The sequence below is a fragment of the Stomoxys calcitrans genome, chromosome 3 (assembly GCF_963082655.1).
Source record: "Stomoxys calcitrans chromosome 3, idStoCalc2.1, whole genome shotgun sequence".
Classification (NCBI taxonomy): Eukaryota; Metazoa; Arthropoda; class Insecta; order Diptera; family Muscidae; genus Stomoxys; species Stomoxys calcitrans.
The window spans coordinates 26,706,863-26,730,981 of NC_081554.1; the positions used below are offsets into that span (position 1 = coordinate 26,706,863).

At 40.3% G+C, this 24,119-nt stretch overlaps 2 protein-coding genes across 2 annotated transcripts in view; both read left to right on the forward strand.

The window, feature by feature from the left end:
• The first annotated feature begins 2,155 nt into the window (after nt 1–2,155).
• Nucleotides 2,156–3,260, forward strand: LOC106091435 (uncharacterized protein C6orf136). The gene has a single exon (XM_013257956.2). The coding sequence runs from the start codon at nt 2,267–2,269 to the stop codon at nt 3,113–3,115; it is 849 nt and encodes a 282-aa protein (XP_013113410.2). The 5' UTR covers nt 2,156–2,266; the 3' UTR covers nt 3,116–3,260.
• Nucleotides 3,261–7,336: 4,076 nt separating this feature from the next.
• LOC106091431 (out at first protein) overlaps nt 7,337–24,119 on the forward strand; it is a 73,264-nt gene continuing 56,481 nt past the window's right edge. The window contains exon 1 of the mRNA XM_013257952.2: nt 7,337–8,440. Coding sequence (XP_013113406.2) covers nt 7,979–8,440 — 462 coding nt within the window. The 5' untranslated portion in view covers nt 7,337–7,978. The remainder of the gene's footprint in view (nt 8,441–24,119) is intronic.

The window sequence follows — 24,119 nt, forward strand, 5'->3', positions numbered from 1 at the left end:
GCAGCAACATCCGTACTTGGGTACCAAAATCCACCTCCAAGGAACCCACAGTACGAATAGGAGTACAAAAAAGCTACTGAAGAAAAAAACATCAAACCAATAACTTTGGTACAGGCACATCCTCCTGCAGAGACAAAGATAGTGTGCTGAGGATGTGGTAAGAACACTTTTCCCAGCTGCTGATATCCGATGATGGTGGTCATGAGTATACCGCAGAACTAATCAATGATGATGATTACCTCCTAGTCAGAATGAGGAACAAGTAGCAGTGATTCGACTAAAGAAAAACAAGCCAGCAGGAGCCGAAGTAGAAACCGCTGAACTATTTAAAACCGGAGGCGACACACTGAAAAGGCGTATGCATCAGCTTATGTACACAATCTGGCTAGAAGAATGCATATCCGAAGATTGGAACCTCAGCATACTATGTCCCGTGCATAAGAAAGGGGCAAGATGGTATATGCCAACTACAGAGGAATTAGTCTCCTTCCCATGGCATAGAAGATACTATCGAGCGTACTTTGTGAAATATTAGAGTCTTAAGTCAACGAAATAATTGGGCCCTATCAGTGTGGCTTTAGACCTGGTAAATCCACCATAGACCAGATATTTACACTGCGCCAAATCCTGGAGATGACCCGAGAAGGACAAAGCAAAATGGATACTACTTTGCAGCTCCTCAGTTGAAATAGGAAAGAATCTCTCCGAACCCTTCAATACCAAACGAGGTCTCGGACAGAGAGGCAACGTATCGTGTGATCTCTTTAATATCCTGCTGGAGAAGATTATACTAAAAGCAGGTGTGAATAGGCATGGCACAACACACAAAAGGACATATTATACTTACCTATGCCGACGAAATCGATATCATAGGTCGGTCATAGGAAGAAGCAATCTCAGCCTTTGAAAGTATTGAAAAATAGTCATGAAAGTCGATTTGACAGTAAATGGTTAGTACTTGGAGTGTTGGAGAGAAAAATCCTACGTAAAATACATGGTCTAGTTCGAGGAGAATATAGGCGTCGTATGAACCACCGGCTGTATGACGACGCATAGTTAAGCGCACCAGAATACAACGTTTGCGTTGGCTAGGTCATGTTGTCAGAATGGATGAAGAAGCTTCAGCAAAGAATCGCCGCGGGAACATGGTGGCCATTGCTTATTTAAAGGCGCCACTCCAACTCGCCCGCAACTGCCGTTGCAGCTACTCCGTATAGAGCATTCCACAATCCGCAACCTGTGGACGCGCCCGGTAACTCGTATCTAAGCTTCTCGCGACAACAATGAACACCACGCAGATCGGACCTCAATGTTCCAGCCTGTGTGGTGCTCACAGCTATCCCGTGCCGAGCGACATCTTGAAATTGTGTGTCAGAAATTGGAGAAGGAGCGCAGAAGATCGACGCGATTGGACATTTTTTTTACGTGCGGCTGGAGGAATAAGTTTTCTGTAATGGTCAATTAAAGTAAAGTAATGTCTTACAAATGTCGTCGGGATTATAAGGTGATAAACAACGCTGCACATTTTTTGGATTTTCTCGCCAGGATTTGGACAGAGATTGCAAACACACTCGCACTTTTTCACGTTTGTGTGTATATACACAAGATAGATGTATGCTAATAAAATCTTAATCCCATGGGCTTGGTAATAATGCGCCCAATTTCGCACCAGATCAGGATTCAGTAGAAGAAAGCATGGCGAAACAATTAAAGGTGGTCCCATTTGTACAACAACCATAAATCATATGGAGCAATCCGCCATCTTGCCATCAAGCTGATCGACGTGACGTTTTGCCAACACACACGCAAATAAATTTGTGTGCGTGTGTGTATACGTGTGCGTACATGAGCAGAGAATATGCGAGAAAGAAGATGACAACAAAGAGAATGCAAACAAAATCCTGACCTCTTAATACCGTCAAACCTGGCCGGCTGTTAACAGCTGTTCGCCTGAGACCACCTTTATAAATCCGCCTTGGCACCGAATATGTAATTTTTATATATGTATCAATTACAATTACAATGTTATCTGTAAGTATAAAGAACCCATAACAAATTAATCGCTGTACGAAAAATTTATCGTACAATCATATAATCTTTTTGCAATAAGTTTTCGGTATTCGAATCAGCTGTTCTTGAATGGTTCCGTGCTGCTTAAACGGACGGACATTCTCACATCGCTGTCGTTTATTCACACACATATTATAATTATATCACTTCACATTTTTCGTAGTCTTGAATTAAAATCGAAAGAAATTTAAGCTTTATGATTTCGACAACGGTGGCGTTGCGGCAATTCCCTGCCAGGATAAATGGTTTATGCTGTCGCCTTGAAAAATCACAATGTACAAAGAATTTCTCATCGTTCCATGCAATACGACAAAGTACGGCTGCAAACGGTCCTGGTGATGGCGGTGCCGGTTCTAGACCAACAGTGCAGAGCAAAATAACAAAACTAAGAAACAATGGATCCATACCCAGACCTCCAATAATAGCAATAAGTCGTTCCTATAGCCAGGGTGGACAAGGCCGTGTACAGCAAAGCAGGCCTCCCACTTCTGCTGATCTGGAACATGCCTATGCTGTTTTAAGAGAGACGTTACCAAAGCTATTTATTCAGCCCTTGGATTACTCCATATACGATCCAAATTTGGAATTTCAAAACAATATCACGGGCAAGCATACGATTGGCCTGTACCATTACGTTAAGACCATTGCCCTTTTGCGTACAGTGGGTCATTTGAAATATGCCTATGTCAAATTAGAAGTCCTAAAGATTACAAAACACCCCGAAGACTTTACGATTAAAATTAGATGGCGTGTGCGTGGTATATCGGCCCTCAAAGTAATGTTAAACTTCTGGAAATATAAACTATGGGACCTTAAGGGTGTATTTGCCAGCCAGGAAGCTTGGTACGATGGCTTTTCTATATTGCATTTGGGAGATAATGGTCTCATCTATAAACACATTGTGGACAGAGTAATGCCCGATCAAAATGAGGAAATTGTCGAGAAGAGATCACCCTCTATTGTGGAACAGAGCGGTATGGCGGTGTCTTCGAAAATTGGCTATTCCACGAATGCGACTGCTGCTGATACTAGAGAAAAGAAGTGAACACGGGTTCAACAATTAATGTGTTATGTTGTTTAATTTCTTGCTAAGTATTGTATGCTAGGACAACCGAGTTGGCGTATGCAATAATACGTGCTTTCTGCATCTGTTAATGTTTTCTATTAAAAATCGTAATTGAAAAAAAAAAAAACAACACCAATTGCTTTTAATAACAGTAAGGTTGGGTAACATTTAGACAACATTTTGAATGAATTGAAGAAAATCACACTTGATTGTTACAAACCTGCCAGCGAGTTTCAAAGTGTACCTAAGCGTTTGTTCAGGGGACGCTTCACCTACATAAAAAGGTCAATTGAAACCTGCATTACATGGGAAAACTTTAACAAACGCCAAGTTGATCACAAAACTTGCATACATTTTTATTTATTTTATTTATTTATTTATTTATTCGCATCTTTGCAACACTAAGCCTATTTGGCCAAAAATTCGCATTGCATATGTAACAATATGCCTAAGTACAAAAATAAAACTTAACTCTCACTAAAATCTAAATTATGAACTATTCTTATTTGATTACAAAAAAAAAAAAGAAATGGTTATTATAGGCTATATAGGCTTGATAGGATGGGTATTGTAGAATAGGTTATAGAGTTGTTGTTGTAGGAGTTTGTTGTGTTCTATCTTTCGTCTGCTTGATAACGTTGAGTATTCAGTTGTAGAGTTATAGACTTGTGTTTTTGTATATAGAGAAAAAAATCAATTAGTGTATAAGTGCTTGGCTGATAAGAATACACCCTCCTCAGGGATAGTTTAAGTCAATTCAGTAGTTCAGAATAAGAATAGGACTGAGTGTCCAAATCCAAATCTAGGCAAAAAACCACAATCCTTTGCCTATTCCCGCCATTACGGGGCATTGACATTCAAAAATAGCCGTAGGGATTTGGGTGTCGTGCGACCCTTGATTTCCAGCGCAAGACTTATTCAACACTTTGGCATCAATCCAAGCCTAATAGGAATTGAAGCGGTTGAATCTGCCGGAACGCAAAAGGATTATTGTTTGTCGAGGAAGGTTAACTTCTTTAGGAGCTATGGTATAGTATGCACCTGATTATTATCTAGAATCGCTTGATCTAGAGTTCATTTCTTTAGCGCTGAACCTCTTGCTCTAAGTCATGGATGCCTGTCCACAAGATGGTAGTTAGAATAGTCTCTGCGCTAACAGCCCGGTAGGTACTGCATATATAGCATGTAAGTGGTCCACGTGAGAAATGAAGAGTCCAACGCTTTCTGACCCTCAGTTCCCACGCGGACCACCTCAATCGGTAGACCCATGCAAGGACATATCTACATGCTGTCTAAGCAATATCTTCTGGGCGGTTATCGCAGATACCATCCAAATCATTACCCTGTGGATAGGTGTCCGCCTCCCAGAAGCTTTAAGGAAGATTTACATGATCTAGAGCGTGAGTTTCAGGGCTACAAGGGAGAACCTCTAGATCAAGCGGGTCTAGACAACATTCATTCAGACACGGTAACAGATACAGTGAATAGCTACCGGGTCAATGTGGCATACCAGAGTAGTTCTGGAGCCGGCTCAAATCCTAAAGAGCAAGGATTGATGCCGACATGCAGGATTGATTGTGACCAGGGACCACACGACACAAGTCACCTGTTTAACTGTCCAACCAGACCCCCTCGGCTCAGACCCAGATCCCCCTAAACGCACCCTATCTTAGTCGCAGAGTTCCTGGATCTGGATATTCAACAATACAGTATCAAGCAGAAGAAAGATAGAACACAAGACACTGCTACCACAATAACCTCCGCCATCTCTTATACCTATGTTTGACAGTACTGTGGTCCCAACAGTAGACCACAGCTTACAAATATCGGTTACAGTGCTCTTACATAATGACTCTTACTATGGATTCCTAGATTGTTCCCTGATTCAAGGGTCAGTTGCAAATCCAAACGCTCGTCCGGGTGTACCACTGCCTGTACCGGAAATTTGGGCCTCATTTGAGTTATTCAGCTGTTAAAGCAAACGGATGCTGGGTTAACAATGTCCCAATCCTCTCTCTTCTGATTGGCGTTCACAGATTATATATGCAGATGATCGGTCAATGGTGAGAATTTTGGGTATGTTGTCTGATGCCTATGACTAGACGGCTTGCCAGGATCAATTATTTGCTAGACCAGTTGATGCGATTGAAATATGTGGCTGGCTGTTGTATTCACCTATATTTATGGGGGGTCTACTCATTCACCATCCAAAACGTGGATCTATCAATCCGCTCTGCCAAAGTCAAGCCCCTTCTGGTCCTTACCTGGGTCACAACAGCTAACCGGCGGTATACATATGTATATAAGTCGTAAAGCTCTATCTAGGCAGTCCCGCACCTACAGTCAATGATCGTACACTGAGAAAGTCAGTTCCCTACCTCAATTCCGTGTGCGATCTTTAAGCAGCACATTGCAACTGTGACAACTATTGTGGAGCTCCGATTTGTGTGGTCTTCACTGTTATCATGGGAAGCTCAGTTGAGAGTGGCTGCAATTGCAGTTACGGAGTAAACTGTCTCAGTGAGAAGCAGGATTGCACCGGCTCCTACTTAAGACGAGTTTTTGGCGTCTTTATATAAACAATGGCCAATGGCCCCGTTCCCGCAGCGAACGGTCATTTTAGGGGCATCGCTACCTTCACATACATACAACAACTAGTGTGTAACTGCGGGTGCCGCATTCCCCGTCATTCAAATTTGCCATTGACAAATGCGCTCAAGGCGACTCCTTTTTCCTTTACAATTTATAGGGGCAAAACGACTCGTTTGCCACAAAAACGAGTCATTCAAAGCATGTGAGCCCAAATAAATGCCTTAATTGTGCTAAATAGAAACAGCCCTGAATAATGTCAAAAAAATAAAAATCGAATTTTCCAAAAAAAAAATATTATAAAATAAACAAAATTTTACACATAAAGCAAGAAAAAATAAAACTTAACAATAACACATTATAACATTTATGTTGGATTGTGAAAAAATTCCAAAACATCTCAACTAGTGTGAACGGTTGAGATGTTTTTCAAAACGACATAAGCAAAACGAGTGTATGTAGAAAAAGACACAGCTGAAAACAGCTTTGGTCTGAACATAGTATAAAAAAATTTCGGATAGTGAATTAACAGATATTTTTACACATGGCTGAATAATAGAAGGTTACGCTACTTAACAAATACGAAGAGTGGAAACGACCCATGAATATTGAGGACATGATATAACTGCAAGGTAGACTACCGTAAACAGCTGAGTACAATTTTTTCTCGCAAAGTGCACTATCTGTCAACGAGTTTTGGTTGTGTGTTTGTATTATAGTTGGTTGTGTGTGTGTGTGTATAACATACACAAAATCAGAATTGCTTTATCACAGGTTTTGGCAGATATTTTGATGTTGGGCAACTGCCACTACCTGTATCTTGATTGAGGATATGAAACCCCGTTTACACTGCTCATTCAATCCTGGTTTAAGGTTCTCGTCAGCATTCTTTATAAAGGAAAAATGGATGATCGAGCCATTAAATCCGGATTTAAAGCGCGGCGTAAACGGGGTTTAAAAATGTGACCATTAAATATGTCACAAATAGAAGAAAATGGAAAAAAGGATTAGATGTAAAAAAAGAGTTGAGCATGTTGACATTCTCAACGGCAAGTACTATCAATAATTAAAAAAAATGTATATCGGTTGATTACCTTCCGCAACCTTATTTAAGCTGCCATTAGAAGATCAGACATGTCATATGTAATTTCTAAAATAGCAATTCTGAAAGTTGTATGTAAAGAGGCAATTACATTTACGAGAGCATAACCAGGCCTTTATGAATACAGAAAGTGACAGCTGATATAACATGTCTGATCTTGTATCAAAAGCTTAAGTAAATTTAGGCGGAAACAAATGAACCGTTGACCGTTAGCTTTAGAGGCCAGCGGCATCAAAGTCCCATGTGAAATGTACATGTATTAAACAACTTGGAACTGACTCTTTGATTGGGTTTAGTCTCTAATTTTGTAGGCTAATATCAGCTGTTCGTGGGGGACAAACTTTGATTATTAAACCATGTATTTGTTTGGGAGTTTAATTTTAAACACCCCCCCCCCCCTCCTGACAAAAATCAGCAGATTACATTAAAAATTTGTGCCAGTGTTGGGGCTCTGATGTGTCGCCTTCAAATTCAGCTGTCTCGGCTCTGTGGTGTATGCATGCGCTTGCGCTAAATATGCGATTTTGTAAAATAAATTTTGAGAAATCCAAAAAATCGTATAGTCGGGCGACACAACACGGCGCGGTAATACGTCGGGCGGCACAAGGCGACGGCGGCGCTTATACACAATAAATAACACAAACGTAATTCACAACGATGCGACAGTAGACGAAAGAAAACATTGAAAATGAGAACAACAAAAACCAAGCAAAAACGTTTCATTGTCATCATATAAGTAGTTGTGGTGTTTGCTTTAATTAATATGAAAGAAAAAAATCATTGCCTTTAACGATTTTAAAAGAAATCACACACAACTTGTTTAAATCTTATTAGTGTTCAGTGCTCCCGTTAAGCGTAGAGAGTAGTTTTGTTGGTGTCTTTTTTTTTGGTTCTTTCTCTTTTCATGCGTTTTGTGTGTGTGTGTGTGTGAAAAATTTGCCTTCCTCCAATTGGAATTTGGAATTCAAGGCGAACAGTGGCCGAGATTGTTTCTAATGTGCAGTGATTGTGTACGAAAGCGACTAAAAAGAAAACAGAGTGACTTTATTTAAACATTTTCTAAGGCTTTATAAGAAAAAGTTGTTAAACCAAAGCCATTGCTTAGCTACAACGTATGGTAGTATATCTCCATACTCATCAGAAATGATAAAATGCCTTTAATGAAATGCAAGTGCTCACATGACGACCATGTCGTCGCAGCCAGTATGCAAAATGCGACAAATATTACAGCCAGAACAAAAAAGATAGCACCACTATTGGTGGAGCATCAACTTAACCAGCATTCCTCCAATAATACAATAAGCTCAAAATGCTACGATTGTTGGCGGGGCCACACTGCTGCTGCTGCTGCTCATTGTCACCCACCAACTACCACCCATACCACCAATGCAAACGAGAATCACTCTCTTTGGCGTCATTTTTCTTTGTTGTTCCTCCCAAAGTCTGCAGCATGTGCCGGCAACAAAGTAGTTAGCAAAAGTGGTCGCCATCATCATACCGGTGTTGGTGTCGGTGGTGGCAGTCTGGCGTCTGTTAACATTACTTTATTCCTGCTTATAAATTTGTTGCTGAAAACTTGCTGTGGCCAATTGCTGATAAATGTACAAAATCAAGTAAGTCTATGGGCAGTTTTTTTTTATTATTTTTTTGTATTAAATTATGGTTTGTTATTACAATTATTATTGGCAAAATGGCGATAGTAGAGGTATTATGCCAGACAAGCGCATACTGCATACTTCTGCTGCAGTAATGTGTATCCATACATTCAGCATTGCAGGGCATACCATAAGGTGTCTGGTTTTAAGCAACCAGACAGCCAAGCAGTCTACCTCATTTGCTCATTTAAAACATTGGCGTCCCCTTGCATAGCCATTGTTCCTTTGTTCTTGTGGTTATGCGAAATTTATGTGGAGGCTACAGAAATTATGTGTTTTGGGAAGACTGTGGTAGCTGAAAATAACGGCTGAATTTCAAAATATTTGCTATTGGATTTTTATCAAAAACTTTAGTTTGCTAGACCCAGAAGGATAAACCCGCTAATTTGTGTGTAAGACCCCGAAGTGGGTTACATACACCCGCCGAAAAGTGGATGGGGCTTGAAATCAATTTCTGAGTCGACCTAGTCATGGCAGCGAGTTGTATGTACCGGTTTGATCCGATGAAGTCCTTCATCAGCAAGGGCTGCCGCCTCAGTTTACAACACACTGCTACAAAAACAACAACCTAAGCAAGTCCGTCTTTCTGTCTGTTAACGTAACTTTTTTTCGAAATTTTCAAGATCAACTGCCTCAAAAATCTAACAAAATAGAGACCACGTGTATTAATGTGTTAGGAATTGAGGGCACAAAAGTTTAAAAAAATGGAACGAATTACGACCATTCTTGGCACAGGTGTTGGAAATCATTACAGAACATCACACAAATCCATTGTAATACCACAGCAGCGACAGACATAAGCCGTTGGAAGAAAACGATTCCCGCAAATGTTCCTCTATATGTTAAAAAATTCAAATTGTTTTTACATCCACATATTTCCAAGTGATGGTTACTGCCCTTTAGGCAGTAAGATTGTTGTTGTTGTAGCAGTTTGTTGTGTTCTATCTTTCGTCTGCTTGATTCTGTTGAATGTTAAGACCCAGGAACTCTGCGACTAAGATGGGTTGCGTCCACAACGATTTGGAGGATAGGAATGGAGGATAGGTAAAGATTAAACAGTGCCGTAGATATCATCCCACCTTGGGGAACTCCCTGCTTCACTTTACGGTGCTTCATATTCTTATTCCTAAATTTCAGACCTAGCGTTTCAGGTCTGGCTGGAGGGGCATGTTGGCGATGTCCCTAAATAGTTTGGCATGACTTACCGTGTCGAATGCCTTCGATAGGTCCAGTGCCACGAGGACCGTTGCTGTTGTTGTAGCAGTTTATTGTGTTCTATCTTTCGTCTGCTTGGTTCTGTTGAGTGTCAAGACCCAGGAACTCTGCGACTAAGATGGGGTGCGTCCACAGGGATCTGGGTCTGAGTCGAGCGGGTCTGGCCGGGCAGTTAAGGGGACCGAGGACCGTCCTACCACATTGCCTGTGCCGATTGAAGCCACGGCAAATGTGTGCGGTGATGGCATGCAAAGCAGTTGTTGTGCTATGTGGTCTTCGAAGTCCATGTTGATGCTCGGCAAATGGAAATTCTCCTACGAGGCTCGGGAGGAATAATGCCTCAAGCGTCTTTGCTACTGGTGAGAGAAGGGAGATCGGTCTGTACGACTCCTCAAACTCGGGCCCTTTCAGGCTTCAGTAGCGGGATCACTCTGTCCATTTTTCAGAAATCGGGAACTATAAGAGTTCTCAAAAACAGGTTGAGGATAGTAGTAAGGTACTCAACTCCAGGTAAATCCAGATTCTTCAACATCAATGTAGAGATTCCGTCGGGGTCCATCGTCTTGGATGATTTGGCGCCACGGATGAGATTGGTAACTTCGTCCACGCAAAATTGTAATGGCTGTCTATAGGCTCGGAGACCACGAATACGGCGAATGGCTATCCTCCTTACTCTGTCACTCTCGGGATGCACAATAAATTGACGGTTGGCGCAGTAAGCTTGTGGGACATGGTGTTTTGGTTTAAGCAACGTTCGCTATAAGTATGCAGATTGATTTATTCTGATGTTATACCGACCCAGCTGCAGCCGATTCATTTGGAGTAGTAGACTGCAGCATGCTGTGCAGATATCAGAGATAGTATTACCTAACCTCGAATAATATGAGTATTGGCTATTACACCATGCGGACCTCAATTGGTCCACCATGCGTCCAGGAAGTACTATATATTCGGTCGATATGATAGTCGTATTGATTACAGTGTCCTGTTAGATAATATCCTCTTAGTGTTAAAGACTCCTAGTATTGATTACAGAATCTCGATAGATATCCTGTTGGTTTACTCCGTATAAGGTGGTTGTGACAGGATCGGCGAACCCCTGCCTTGGAAGGGTTTCGTTCTCATGAGTTACAAGTTCGGGTGGTTTCTCCAATGACAGTTAAGCAGAAGATACGAATCTTAATCTACTTTTGTGGGCTGCCCAGCAAGGCCTTTAAGTCCTTACTTTTCCACTGCATTTTGCTTACTCCTGCGGTCCACACTAAGGCTGCTTAATTCCGGTAGGCCAATATTTGTAAAGAAGGTTTTCTTTGTTCATTCCCCAATTGCTGGTAGCCAAAGATTTAAGGACCTTGTTCTTGTTTCTTGCCTTATCGATGAATATTCATGCCCCATTTGCTGTCGGCCAAATTATTTTGGACCTTGTTACTTGCCTAGCGTGAGCAGATATCGAGAATAGATGGTCGAGGGTTACTCCAGAATCATTGGGTATTTCACTCTCGGAGTTCTTTGCCTATCGGCCATGACCTCGAAAACTTCATTACCCTCACTGGCGCAGGTGGTGAATAAACAGTATCGCTGATGATTTTGTGGGTGAAATTTTTGGGTTATGACTGCTGGAAAATTCCGACAGGTTTCGGAGGTAAATATTTCTTTATTTCTAAATATGTTTGCCCTTTAGGGCGAGAATCATTTTTCTATCGATTTTATTGTCTCTTGCTAAGATATAACATGAGTCCGCGTATCATATTGTATTATCGCCACGGTTGTAGAGAGTAGAGGAAGCATGATGAGGTAGAAGTTAAACGGGGTTGAAAAAAAAAACACCAACCGGGACACACCCGGTTTTAGTTTACTTGGCTTCGGCTTTGCGTTTCTAAGAAGAGCACGGTGTGATCAACCATTTCAAATGTGTTTGATAGGTCCATGGCCCGCGAGTGCAGGTTTTTTCACAGGTATGTGCGGTAAATGCTATTGTTGTTGTTGTAGCCACATTTTCATGTGGAGGTGGCGATCCTCGTTAAGCTCCTGTAGGTGAGCAAACTCCTTCCGGTCCACCACGGGAACGCTTTCGATTGGTAATTTAAAGGCGCCATTAACTCGCCTTGTCCTATTGAACAACATAGGCACTCAGTATTTGCGCAAGAGCCGGAACCGCCCCACTTCTCACTGAGACTCTCCGCTTGATAACGCTGATTGTCCGTTGCAGCTACTCCGTATGGAGCATGCCACTATCCGCAACCTGTGGACGCTCCCGGTAGCTTGCAGCTAAGCTTCTCGTGAAAGCAATGAAAACTTCACAAATCGGACCTCAATGTTCCGGCCTGTGTGGTGCTCACAGCTATCCCGTGCCGAGTGCGGTAAGTGCTGTGCATTGTACTGGATTCGTGTTGATGATTTGTTGTTACTCTAGCCATAGAAGAGAGAAATGCATATATGACTTCCCCAGTTCAGCATATTTATCTGGATTAAGAATAGGGTCCAGCTGACCTCATTTTCCATATTTCCAATATTATAAAGGTGGAGTTAGTGTTAGGAGATTCAAGGATATCCTTCGGGTATTTTATTCCTATCTTACCTATATGCTTGAGCTTCACCATCGATATTCCATCAGGAGGAGATACTATCGTCCATTTCCCATCACCTATATATTTCAAACGAAAAAGAGAAGTAAAAAGTAAGAGCGTGCTAAGTTCGCCCGGGCCAAATCTTATATACCCATGGATCGCATTTATCGAGTTCTTTGCGCGGTATCTCTTTTTAGGCAAACAAAGAATAATGAATAAGATTTTTTATGCCATTGGAGCTATATCAATTTATAGTCCGATTCCGACCATAAATGAAATTGTAGAAGTCATTGTGTAATATTTCATTCAATTCTGATAAGAATTGCGCCTTATAGGGGCTCAAGAACCAAAAATCGGAAGATTGGTTTATATGGCAGCTGTATCAGTTTATATACCGATTTGGGACATACTTAGTACAGTTATTGGAAGTCATTCAAAAAAAAAACACCACGTGCAAAATTTCAGCCAAATCAGATGAGAATTGCGCCCTCTAGCAGCTCAAGAAGTCAAGACCCAAGATCGGTTTATATGGCAGTTATATCAAAACATGGATCGGTTTCAACCATATTTAGCGCAGTTTTTGCAAGTGAAACTAAAACACATCACGCAAAATTTTAGCCAAATCGGATAAGAACTGCGCCCTCTAGCAGCTCAAGAAGTCAAGACCCAAGATCGGTTTATATGGCAGTTATATCAAAACATGGATCGGTTTCAACCATATTTAGCGCAGTTTTTGCAAGTGAAACTAAAACACATCACGCAAAATTTTAGCCAAATCGGATAAGAACTGCGCCCTCTAGCAGCTCAAGAACTCAAGACCCAATATCGGCGTATATGGCCGCGATATCAAAACATGGAACGATTTGGCCCATTTACTATCGCAACCGACCTAGACTAATAAAAAATTTTTGTGCAAAATTTCAAGCGCCTAGCTTTACTCCTTCGAAAGTTAGCGTGCTTTCGACAGACAGACGGACGGACATAGCTAGATCGACTTAAAATTTCATGACGATCAAGAATGTATATACTTTATGGTATCTTAAAGGCATATTTCAAGGTGTTACAAACAGAATGACGAAATTAGTATACCCCCATCCTATGCTGGAGGGTATAAAAGTCAGGAGTCCGATTTAGGTAGTAGCAATATCAATATACAGACCGAACAAAACCAAGTCAGTTGGAAGTCATGAAAGTAATCATTGTACAAAATTTTATCTTATAGGACTTATTCAGTGACAAATCGCTTATTTTTGCAAAAAATTGAACTTTGCCGATATTATCAATCGGAAAAATATCAATCGATATTTAGACCTAAAATAAAATATCGATAGTAATTGCAAATTTTTTTTGCAAATTTTGCCCATGAACATTCCACTAAGGAACAGGGGCAAACTTCTCACCTATCAATGAGTGCAGTCCGATTCAAGTTTAAGCTCAACGATAAGGGGCCTCCCTTTTATAGCCGAGTCCGAACGGCGTGCCGCAGTGCGACACCTCTTCGGAGAGAAGTTTTACATGGCATATTACCTCACAAATGTTGCCAGCATTAGGAGGGGAAAGCCACCGCTGAAAATGTTTTCTGATGGTCTCGCCAGGATTCGAACCCAGGCGTTCAGCGTCATATGCGCACATTCTAACCTCTGCGCTACGGTGGCCTCTATCGATAGTGCCATCGATATTTTGCCAGCTCTAGTACGACCTCGACTGGAAACCTCCTTGCCTTTCATAAAAAGCCTCTTTTTGTCTTGTCTCTCGTTGGGTGGTCAGTAGACAGCGGATATATAAGCACTTTTTGTTTATAGGCCCAACTTAACAAAAATTTTTATTTAGCCATTATTTGGTGTAAGATAACGAATTTTGACGTCAAATCTGATATATGTAAAAAATATGCAAAATGTACGAGCCAAAATAGATACGTTTAGAACCTTAAATGATTTAATGGTTTGGGTTCCAAGTACTATTGTGGGTATGAATGTCCTCTTTAAACCCATTTTCCTCCAATAGTATCCTAAGAACCTACTAGGTCTAAATTTGTACCGATCTCCCGATTTAGGGTCTTAGGCCTATAAAAGCCACATTTATCATCCGATTTGGTGAAATTTGGCACAACGAATTGTGTTAAGATCCCAGCTATCTGTGCCGAATATGGTTTAGATCGGTCTGTATCTAAGCATAGCTCTCCTATAGACCGATCTCCCGATTTAAGGTCTTGGGCCCTCAAAAGCCGTATTTATTTCTTAGTTATTTATTTATTTTGATTTCCTAAATCATCTTAACACCTATCCCCTTTACGCTTAGATGCACCTACGAGTGTTTGTTCATCAAACCACTTAAGGCAAATATGCACAAAAAAATGGAAAGAATAATAGAGTAAAGTATTCGCAAAGTGGTGACATAGCAACAATAATCGTTTATGATCTTGTTAGCCCTTGTTGAGTTTCTTTCCTTAGTCTCCTCCTCCTTCAACTCGTTCTCATATCGTTTTGTGCTTTTGAGTGCCCAACGAAGCTTGTATTTGCAATCACATCACAATAATGTCGATCATCCCTTTAGATTGGAATCTTTTCTTTGCTTCATTTTTTTGTTCTTCATACACTTTCAGCAGCACTTAAATGGTTATGTACAGTTTTTAAAAAAATTTCAAAGTTCGCAATAGTGGAAGAAGTTGGACAGTCTTTTTTTTTTAAATGATGAATGTTGGATTTTTTGGTACAGCTTCTTCAAGTTGAACTTAGCAACAGCAATTATGGTGAAATTGAAAATTGAGTTTCTTTAGCACAATTGATTTCTTAAGCCGTCATTTCTCTAAGTTTAAATGGCTATGTTTGAAATAATCCATGGTAGAATTAAATAAGCCGTAGCATGAGATGTCCATGAAAGGATTTCTTTTCGTTGGCCTATCTGTGGGGTTTGATTGAGACAGGCATAGATAATGATGCATACCGGTAGATTTGAAAGAGGTTTTACAGATTTCCTTTATAGAACTGTTAAATGAACCTTTTTTAAGGTTTCATTAAGTGAGTGGGAACATGGCCGTTAAACTTTTTATTTTTGGCGCTAGAATTTTAAGGAATACCTTTGGTATTTGCTTTTAGAAGAAAAGTTTGCTCCATTCTCATAACTTTTGTACTCATTGTCAAATCCCTTTGACATAGTAGTTCATTTGTCGTCACACGAGGTATTGAAATGTCAAGTAACAGCGTGCTAAGTTCGGCCGGGCCGAATCTTATATACCCTCCACCATGGATCGCATTTGTCGAGTTCTTTTCCCGGCATCTCTTCTTAGGCAAAAAAAGGATAAAAAAAGATTTGCTCTGGTATTAAAGCGATATCAAGATAAAGGCCGGTTCGGACCACAATTAAATTATATGTTGGAGACCTGTGTAAAATGTCAGCCAATTCGCGCCCTTTGGGCCAATAGGAATTGCGCACTTTGGGCCTCAAGAAGTAAAATAGAGAGATTGATTTACATGGGAGCTGTATCAGGCTAAAGACAGATTCAGACCATAATAAACATGTATGTTGATGAGATCATGAGAGGATCCGTCGTACAAAATTTCAGGCAAATCGGATAATTTCGACCTCTAGGGGGCTCCAGAAGTCAAGATCCCAGATCGGTTTATATGACCGCTATATCAGGTTATGAACCGATCAGAACCTTATTTGGCACAGTTGTTGAAATTTATAATAAAAAACGTCATGGAAAATTTCATTCAAATCGGATAGGAATTGCGCCCTCTAGAAGCTCAAGAAGTCAAGTCCCCAGATCGGTGTATATGGCAGCTATATCAGGTTATGGACCGATTTTAACCATACTTGCCACATTTGTTGATTACCATAAGAAAATACTTTGTGCAAAATTTCATTCCAATCGGATAAGAATTGCGCACTCTAGAGGCTCAAGAAGTCAAGACCCAAGATCGGTTTATATGGCACAGTTATAACCATACTTGGCACAGTTGTTGGATATCGTAACAAAACACGTCGTGCAAAATTTCATTCCGATCGGATAAGAATTGCGCAAGAAGTCAAGACCCAAGATCGGTTTATATGTCAGCTAATTTAAAACATGGACCGATATTTTTACAATCCCAACCGACCTACGCTAATAAGAAGCGGCTAGCTTTAATCCTTCAAAAGTTAGCGTGCTTTCGACAGACAGACGAACGGACAGACGGCGGACATGGCTAGATCGACATAAAATGTCACGACGATCAAGAATATATACACTTTATGGGGTCTAGGACGAATATTTCATAACAAGCAGAATGACGAAATTAGTATACCCCCAACTATAATTTTCGTAGATTTTAGTGCTTGAAGTGACAGGCTGTTTACTATTTTTATACCCTCCACCATAGGATGGGGGTATACTAATTTCGTCATTCTGTTTGTAACTACTCGTAATATTCGTCTGAGACCTCATAAAGTATATATTGGGTTGCCCAAAAAGTAATTGCGGATTTTTTAAAAGAAAGTAAATGCATTTTTAATAAAACTTAGAATGAACTTTAATCAAACTTTTTTTACACTTTTTTGCTAAAGCAAGCTAAAAGTAACAGCTGATAACTGGCAGAAGAAAGAATACAATTACAGAGTCACAAGCTGTGAAAAAATTTGTCAACGCCGACTATATGAAAAATCCGCAATTACTTTTTGGACAACCCAATATATTCTTCATCGTCATGTCATTTTAAATCGATGTAGCCATGTCCGTCCGTCTGTCTGTCGAAAGCACGCTAACTTTCGAAGTAGTAAAGCTAGCCGCTTGAAATTTAGCACAAATACTTTTTTTTAGTGTAGGTCGGTTGGGATTGTAAATGGGCCAAATCGGTCCATAACCTGATATAGCTGCCATATAAACCGATCTTGGGTCTTGACTTTGAGCCTCTAGAGGGCGCAATTCTCATCCAATATGACTGATATTTTGCACATAGTGCTTTGATATCACTTCCAACAACTGTGCGAAGTATGGTTCAAATCGGTCCATAACCTGATATAGCTGCTATATAAACCGATCTTGGGTCTTGACTTCTTGAGGTTTTAGAAGGCGCAATTCCTATCCGATTTGGTAAAGATTTTGTACAACGGCTTCTCCCATGGCCTTCAACATACGTGTGCAATATGGTATGAATCGATCTATAGCTTGACACAGCTCCCATATAAACCGATCTCCCGATTTTGCTTCTTGAGCCCCGAATTGGACTATAACTTGATAAAGCTCCACCTCCTCCTCCGCCCATATTCATTATTCTTTGTTTGCCTAAAAAGAGATACTGCGCAAAGAACTCGATAGATGCGATCCATGGTGGAGAGCATATAAGATTCGGCCCGGCCGAACTAATTGGGTTGCACAAAAAGTAATTGCGGATTTTTTAAAAGAAAGTAAATGCATTTTTATTAAAACTTAGAATGAACTTTAATCAAATATACTTTTTTTATACTTTTTTTCTAAAGCAAGCTAAAAGTCACAGCTGATAACCGACAGAAGAAAGAATGCAATTACAGAGTCACAAGCTGTGAAAAAATTTGTCAACGCCGACTATATGAAAAATCCGCAATTACTTTTTGGGCACGCTTGTACTTGTTCATTTTATTGACTAAATTTTCTTAAAGAATGTCATAACTCCAATTTTATATATATTTTTTTGTGAATGACCTTCCGAGTGTTTATGTACAGAAATAATCTTTTCATGTAGAACATTTATTATCTCTTTCCATGAGTGTTATCATTTCGAAGAATTATTTCATATTTTTAAATAAAAAACATTTGGAACTGGTTAATAATTTTGCCAAAATTTGTATGATTTTATAGTCGTTGTTTAGTTTGGAAATACAAAAAAAAAACTCAAATATCAATTTGTATGTAGGAAGAATGTTTTCAAAATTCTAAGACTCTCTAGAAAATAAACATGCTGGCATAGAGTAGACCCAAAACCTGACATCCAGTTGTTATCATGCCTGCTTCTAACAAGAGGCTCTCCCCTTCCTGCCTTACTATGCCAAAAACCACAACAGTAGATAAGTGAATGAAGTCGTGTTGAAATGTTGCTATTTTAATGCTTTTGTGTGCTGATATTTGTCATTTTATTTTCAAAATATGTAGAGCATGTGAAAATATTATGCTTTTTTTATTCATTTGGTTTAAGCCTTATCAGTTAAACCGGGGAACTCAAATTTTGTGCGATGTTATTTTCGCATAATGGCATTTATTTTTAATCCCTCCACCATAGGATGAGGGTATACTTATTTCTTAATTCTATTTGTAACTCCTTGAAATATGCGTCTTGGCTGAATTTTTGCATGAGGGTTTTTGCTATGATTTCCAACAATTGTGTAAAGTTTGGTTCAAATCGGTACATAACCTGATATAGCAGTCATATTAACCGATCTGGGGTATTGACTTTTTCTGCCTCTATATTCTAATCCGATTTGGCCTCAGGTGTTATGTTACGACTTACAACAACTGTGCCAAGTATGGTTGTAATTCTTCCATAACCTAATATAGCTGCCGATCTGGGATCTTGACTTCTTGAGCATCTAGAAGTCGTAATTATTATCTGATTTGGCTGAAATTTTGTACAACGACTTCTCTCACGAACTTCAACATACGTGTCAATTATGGTCTGAATCGGTCTATAGCCTGATACAGCTCCCATATAAACCGATCCCCCTATTTTACTTTTTGGGCCCATAAAGGGCGCAATTTTTATTCGAATAGCTCCAATATCATAGCAACTCTTTCCTTTTATCATATGATTGTCTAAAAAGAGATACCGGGAAAAGAATTAGACAAATGCGGTCCATGGCGGAGGGTATATAAGATTCGGCCCGACCGAAGTACGCTTTTACTTCTTTCAAATATTTTCGTTTTTTTATCATTTGGTATAAGCCTTATCAGTAGCAGGTTAACCGGGAAACTCAAATTTTGTTCCATGTGATTTTCGCATATTGGTATTTGTTGTTGTTGTAGCTACAGTTTCATGTGGAGTTGGCAATCCTCGTCAACCTCATGTAGGCGAACAAGCTCGTTCGGGTCCAAAAGACCGATCGCCAAGAGAACAAGTTGGTCATTGGTTATTTAAAGACGCCAATAACTCGCCTTGTCATAACTAGCATCGTAGGCACTTTGGATTTTGTGCATAATAGAACCGATTGAAACTTCGATATCCCTGGTAACAGAAGTTACATACAGAGTGGCTGATGAATATTGCTACATTGATGAATATTGCTACATTTTTTTTTCGGTGTATGGAATACATTTTTTTTTATTCATGTTAAATTAAATTATTAAATTAATTATTAAATTAATTATTAAATTAAATTAATTATTAAATTATTATTATTAAATAGAAAAAAAGTTATTACATTTTTTTTTTTGGTAGCGGCTTTCATCAGCCACCCTGTAGACTTCTATGCGGATGGTTCCAAACTAAACGAGCAGGTGGGCTTTGGTGTGTACTCTAAAGATCTAGAACAACTCATATCGAATAACTTACCCGACTGCTGCAGTGTGTATCAAGCGGAGATCCTTGCAAGTAAGGAAATGGTGGAATGGCTAAGATATAATGTCATTATGACGATTGTCGTAAATATCTCCTCAGACAGCCAGGCAGCCATTAAATCTCTGGAGAACGTATTTCTGAACACAAAAACCGCCCTCGACTGTCGCAGATTTCTCAACGAGTTGGCTGAACAGTTCAAAATTCACCTGTTCGGGGTGCCAGGCCACAGATATATCCCAGGGAATTGTAAAGCGGACGAGCTTGCGAGACCAGGAACTACCCTACACATTCCAGGAGTACTGGAATCTGTGGGTATACCTCTAGCGACATGTAAGCAAAGTTTTCATTACCATGCCCGAAGGACAACGAATGATAGATGGTCACAAAAAGGGGGCTGTGAGCTTTCCAAAACTATGTGGCTATGTGTGTATGGTTCAACGGTAGGAACTAGAAGGTCTCTTCCTTCTTCTGTTCCTGTGGTACCACAATGGACGATAACGTCTAAGTGAGTCTGATGGCAGACTGCCACTTTAAACTAACCTAACCCTAACCTAGTATTTGTACAAGAGCCGGTGCCAACCGGCCTCTCACGGAGACTCTCTGCTCGATATCGCTGATTGTTTGCGACTGCCGTTGCAGCTACTCCGTATGGAACATTCTACTATCCGCAATCTATGGAAGCGCCTGGCCACATAAATTAGACCTCAATGTTCCAGCCTGTGCGGTGTTTACAGCTATCCCGTGCCGGGCAAGTATTGTTGATAGCTAAGGGTAGAGCAAGTAAGCTCACATCATGCGAGCATACATAAGTGGTCAATTTTTCAAGATCTGAATCGTAGAACAAGTTACTAATATTACAATTAAGAAATGAGAAGTAAACTGGCATAAAGTTCAGCAGTGCCGAACTTTGGACAACTACCTCCATAAATTTTTTTAATATTTGGAAAAGAATGTCGAGGAGAACAAAACCACTTACTATTCCAAATTTTTTCAATATCGGGAAAAAATGCGTCTTCTATGGGCCTAAGACCCAAAAACGGGAGGTCGGTGTATATGTCAGCTACGTCTGAATAAAGTCTGATATGAACCATATTCGTTGTTGTTGTAGCAGTGTGTTGTGTTCTATCTTTCGTCCGCTTGATTCTGTTGAGTGTCCAGATACAGGAACTGTGCGACTAAGATGGAGTGCGTTCAGGGGGATCTGGTTCTAAGACGAGTGGGCCTGGCTGGGCAGTTAAACAGGTGAAGTGTGTCGTGTGGTCCTTGGTTACAATCGGGACATACATCCTGCACGTTGGCATTAATCCTTGCTCTGTAGGAATTGAGGCGGCTGCATCTGTCAGATCGTAATTGATCCAGAACTACTCTGGTTCGCCGGTGGATGTCAATTTCTTCAGGTGCATTGGAGGCAGTCGTTCCCTAAGGATCACATTCACCCGTTAGCTATTCACCACATCTTACCCGTTAGCTATTCACCGCATCTGCTACCGTGTCTGCATGAATATTGTCTAGGTCTGCATGATACGCCGCTTAATCTAGAGGTTCTCTCTTGTAGCGCTGGACCTCACGCTCTAGATCATGTAGATCGATCTTAAGGCTTCTGGGCGGTGATGATTTGGATGGTCTCTGCGATAACAGCCCAAAAGGTGCTGCTTAGACAGCATGTAGTTATGTCTTTGTAGGATCTTTGTCTCCTGATGGAGGTGGTCCACATGAGAATTGAGGAGACAGCCCGGCACAGTTCGAATGGCGGCATTTTGGCATATCTGTATATTATTCCACTGCGTGTCAAATAGCTGACGGGACCACACTGGCGCTGCGTAACTTAGCACAGACCGGCCAATTGCTTTGTACGTTGTCAACAAGGTTTCCCAAGTGCCGCCGGCAAGTAACTTGAGGACATTGTTTCTACTTTTGACTTTATCGCAACTTGCTGTGGCATGTGAGGAGAATTTGTAAGAGCTGTCAAATGTGACACCAAATATTTTGGGAAACTTGATGGTCGGAATTGTCACTCCGTCGATAATCACTTTTGAGCTTCCTACGCACCTCATGCGTGTATGTAGTGAACAATGTGGGTGAAGATTTGGTGGCAGATATCTTCAAATTTGTTGCAGCGAACATATTGCAGATGTCATCAATGTACAATCGTCCGCATATGATACGATCTCTATGCCGTCTGGAGGCGGTCGAATGAAGGATAGGTAGAGGTTAAACAGTGCCAAAGATATCAACCCGCCTTGGGGATCTCCCTGTTTTACTATAGGGTGTTTCGATTTCTTAATCCTAAATTCTACAAATGACTGGCGACCATACAGGTTATTTAAAGGTGCCAATACCTCGTCTTACCTTGTCGAGCATCATAGGCACTCAGTATTAAAGCAAGGGCCGGTGCCGCGCTGCCTCTTTTCAAGACTCTCCACACGATACCGCGACAGCTTTTACTTTACTTTGCTTTAAGTGGCTATGACAGAATATTTCTTCCACTAGCCGAACGTAGAATAGCGTTCCAAGCGCCTACATCTTCTGCGCTCATTCTAAAATCTCTGACACCAAGTTTCGAGGTGTCTCTCACAACTTGATCTTTCCATCGGGCTTTTGGTCTTCCCGGTTTGCGTGTACCACCGTGTTTGCCTTCAAAAGACTTCTTTGCTGGAGCTTCTTCATCCATTCTGACAACATGACCTAGCCAACGCAGCCGTTGTATGTTGATGCGTGTAACTATGCTATCGTCGACATACAGCTCATACAGCTCGTGGTTCATACGTCGCCTATATTCTCCGTTAACGCAAACTGGTCCATATATTGTATTTTACGAAGAATCTTTCTCTCAAATTCTCCAAGCACTGCCTCATCTGCTTTCACAAGTACCCATGCTTCAGAACCATATAACAGCACGGGTAGTATCAGTGTCTTGTAAAGTGTAGACAAAGACGATACCGCGACAGCAATAACTTTTAATCCGGATTGAGCATTGCAATAACCGAAATCTGTGGGCGAGCCCGGTAGCATCCAGCTATGCTTCTCGTGATAACAGTTAACACCACATAGATCGGAGCTCAAAGATCCAACTTATGTTTATCCCGTGCCGGGTACTATACTGTTATACTTTTATATCACTATACTGTTTTACAACTATACTGTTGTACTGTTATACAACTATGTTGTTATACTACTAGTAATATATACTGTTATACTTTTATTCGGTTATACTTCCATAATGTTATTTTATTTTACTGTTATACTACTATACTGTTACACCACTATACTGGTATACTAATATATATTTTTATACTACTATACTCTTATACTAATTTATTGCTATACTATTAAACTGTTATACCGCAAATGAAAATTTTCCCATGAACAGCCGCAATCTTCACACATATCAATGAGTACTACCCGATTCAATTTTAAGCTCTTTGTGGGATCTTCTTTTTAGAGCCAAGTCCGAACGGCGTTCCGCAGCGTGACACCTTTTTAGGGAGAAGTTTTCACATTGCCTAGTACCTCATAAATGTCGCCAGTATTAGGAGGGGATAACCACCGCTGAAATTTTTTTCTCATGTTTTTGCCAGTATTCGAACCGAGGCTTTCAGCGTGATATGTAATCATGATATTCTGTGCGCTACGGCGGCCTGGATACTACTGTACTGTTATACTACTACACTGTTATTCTACTATACTGTTATACTACTATACTGTTAAACTACTATACTATTACACCACTATACTGTTATACTACTATACTGTTATACTACAATACTGTTGTACTACTATATTGTTATACTACTATACTGTGATACTACTATACTGTTATACTACTATACTGTTATACTACTATACTGTTATACTATTATACTGTTATACTACTATACTGTTATACTACTATACTTTTATACTACTATACTGTTATACTACTATCCTGTTATACTACTATACTGTTCAGCGGGTTGTACATAGCGGATTAACCCATTGGAGTACTTCATTGGCAAGTACTGCCGCCTCAGTGTACAAAACACTGCTACTACAACAATAACTACTTCTACACTGTTAATATATTCTATACTACTAACAACTACATTTCCTAGAACATTTAATTTGAGACACAGGATAATTCTGTCACATCAATGAATACAGTCCGCTTCAAGTTTAAGGGCAATGATAAAGGACCTCCTTTTTATAGCCGTGTCCCAACGGCGTGCCACAGTGAGACATCTCTTTGGGGAGAAATATTTACATGGCTGCTATATCAAACGGTTGAGTAAGCACTGATTGATATGTGAAAAGTTTGGAATGCAGTGAGTAATGAAATGTTCATAACATCAAGCCCGCCTGAAAGTATTTTGT

What these genes read in the sequence shown, in the direction of transcription:
- LOC106091435 (XM_013257956.2), top strand. Translation starts at nt 2,267, where the DNA reads ATGATTTCGACAACGGTGGCGTTGCGGCAATTCCCTGCCAGGATAAAT.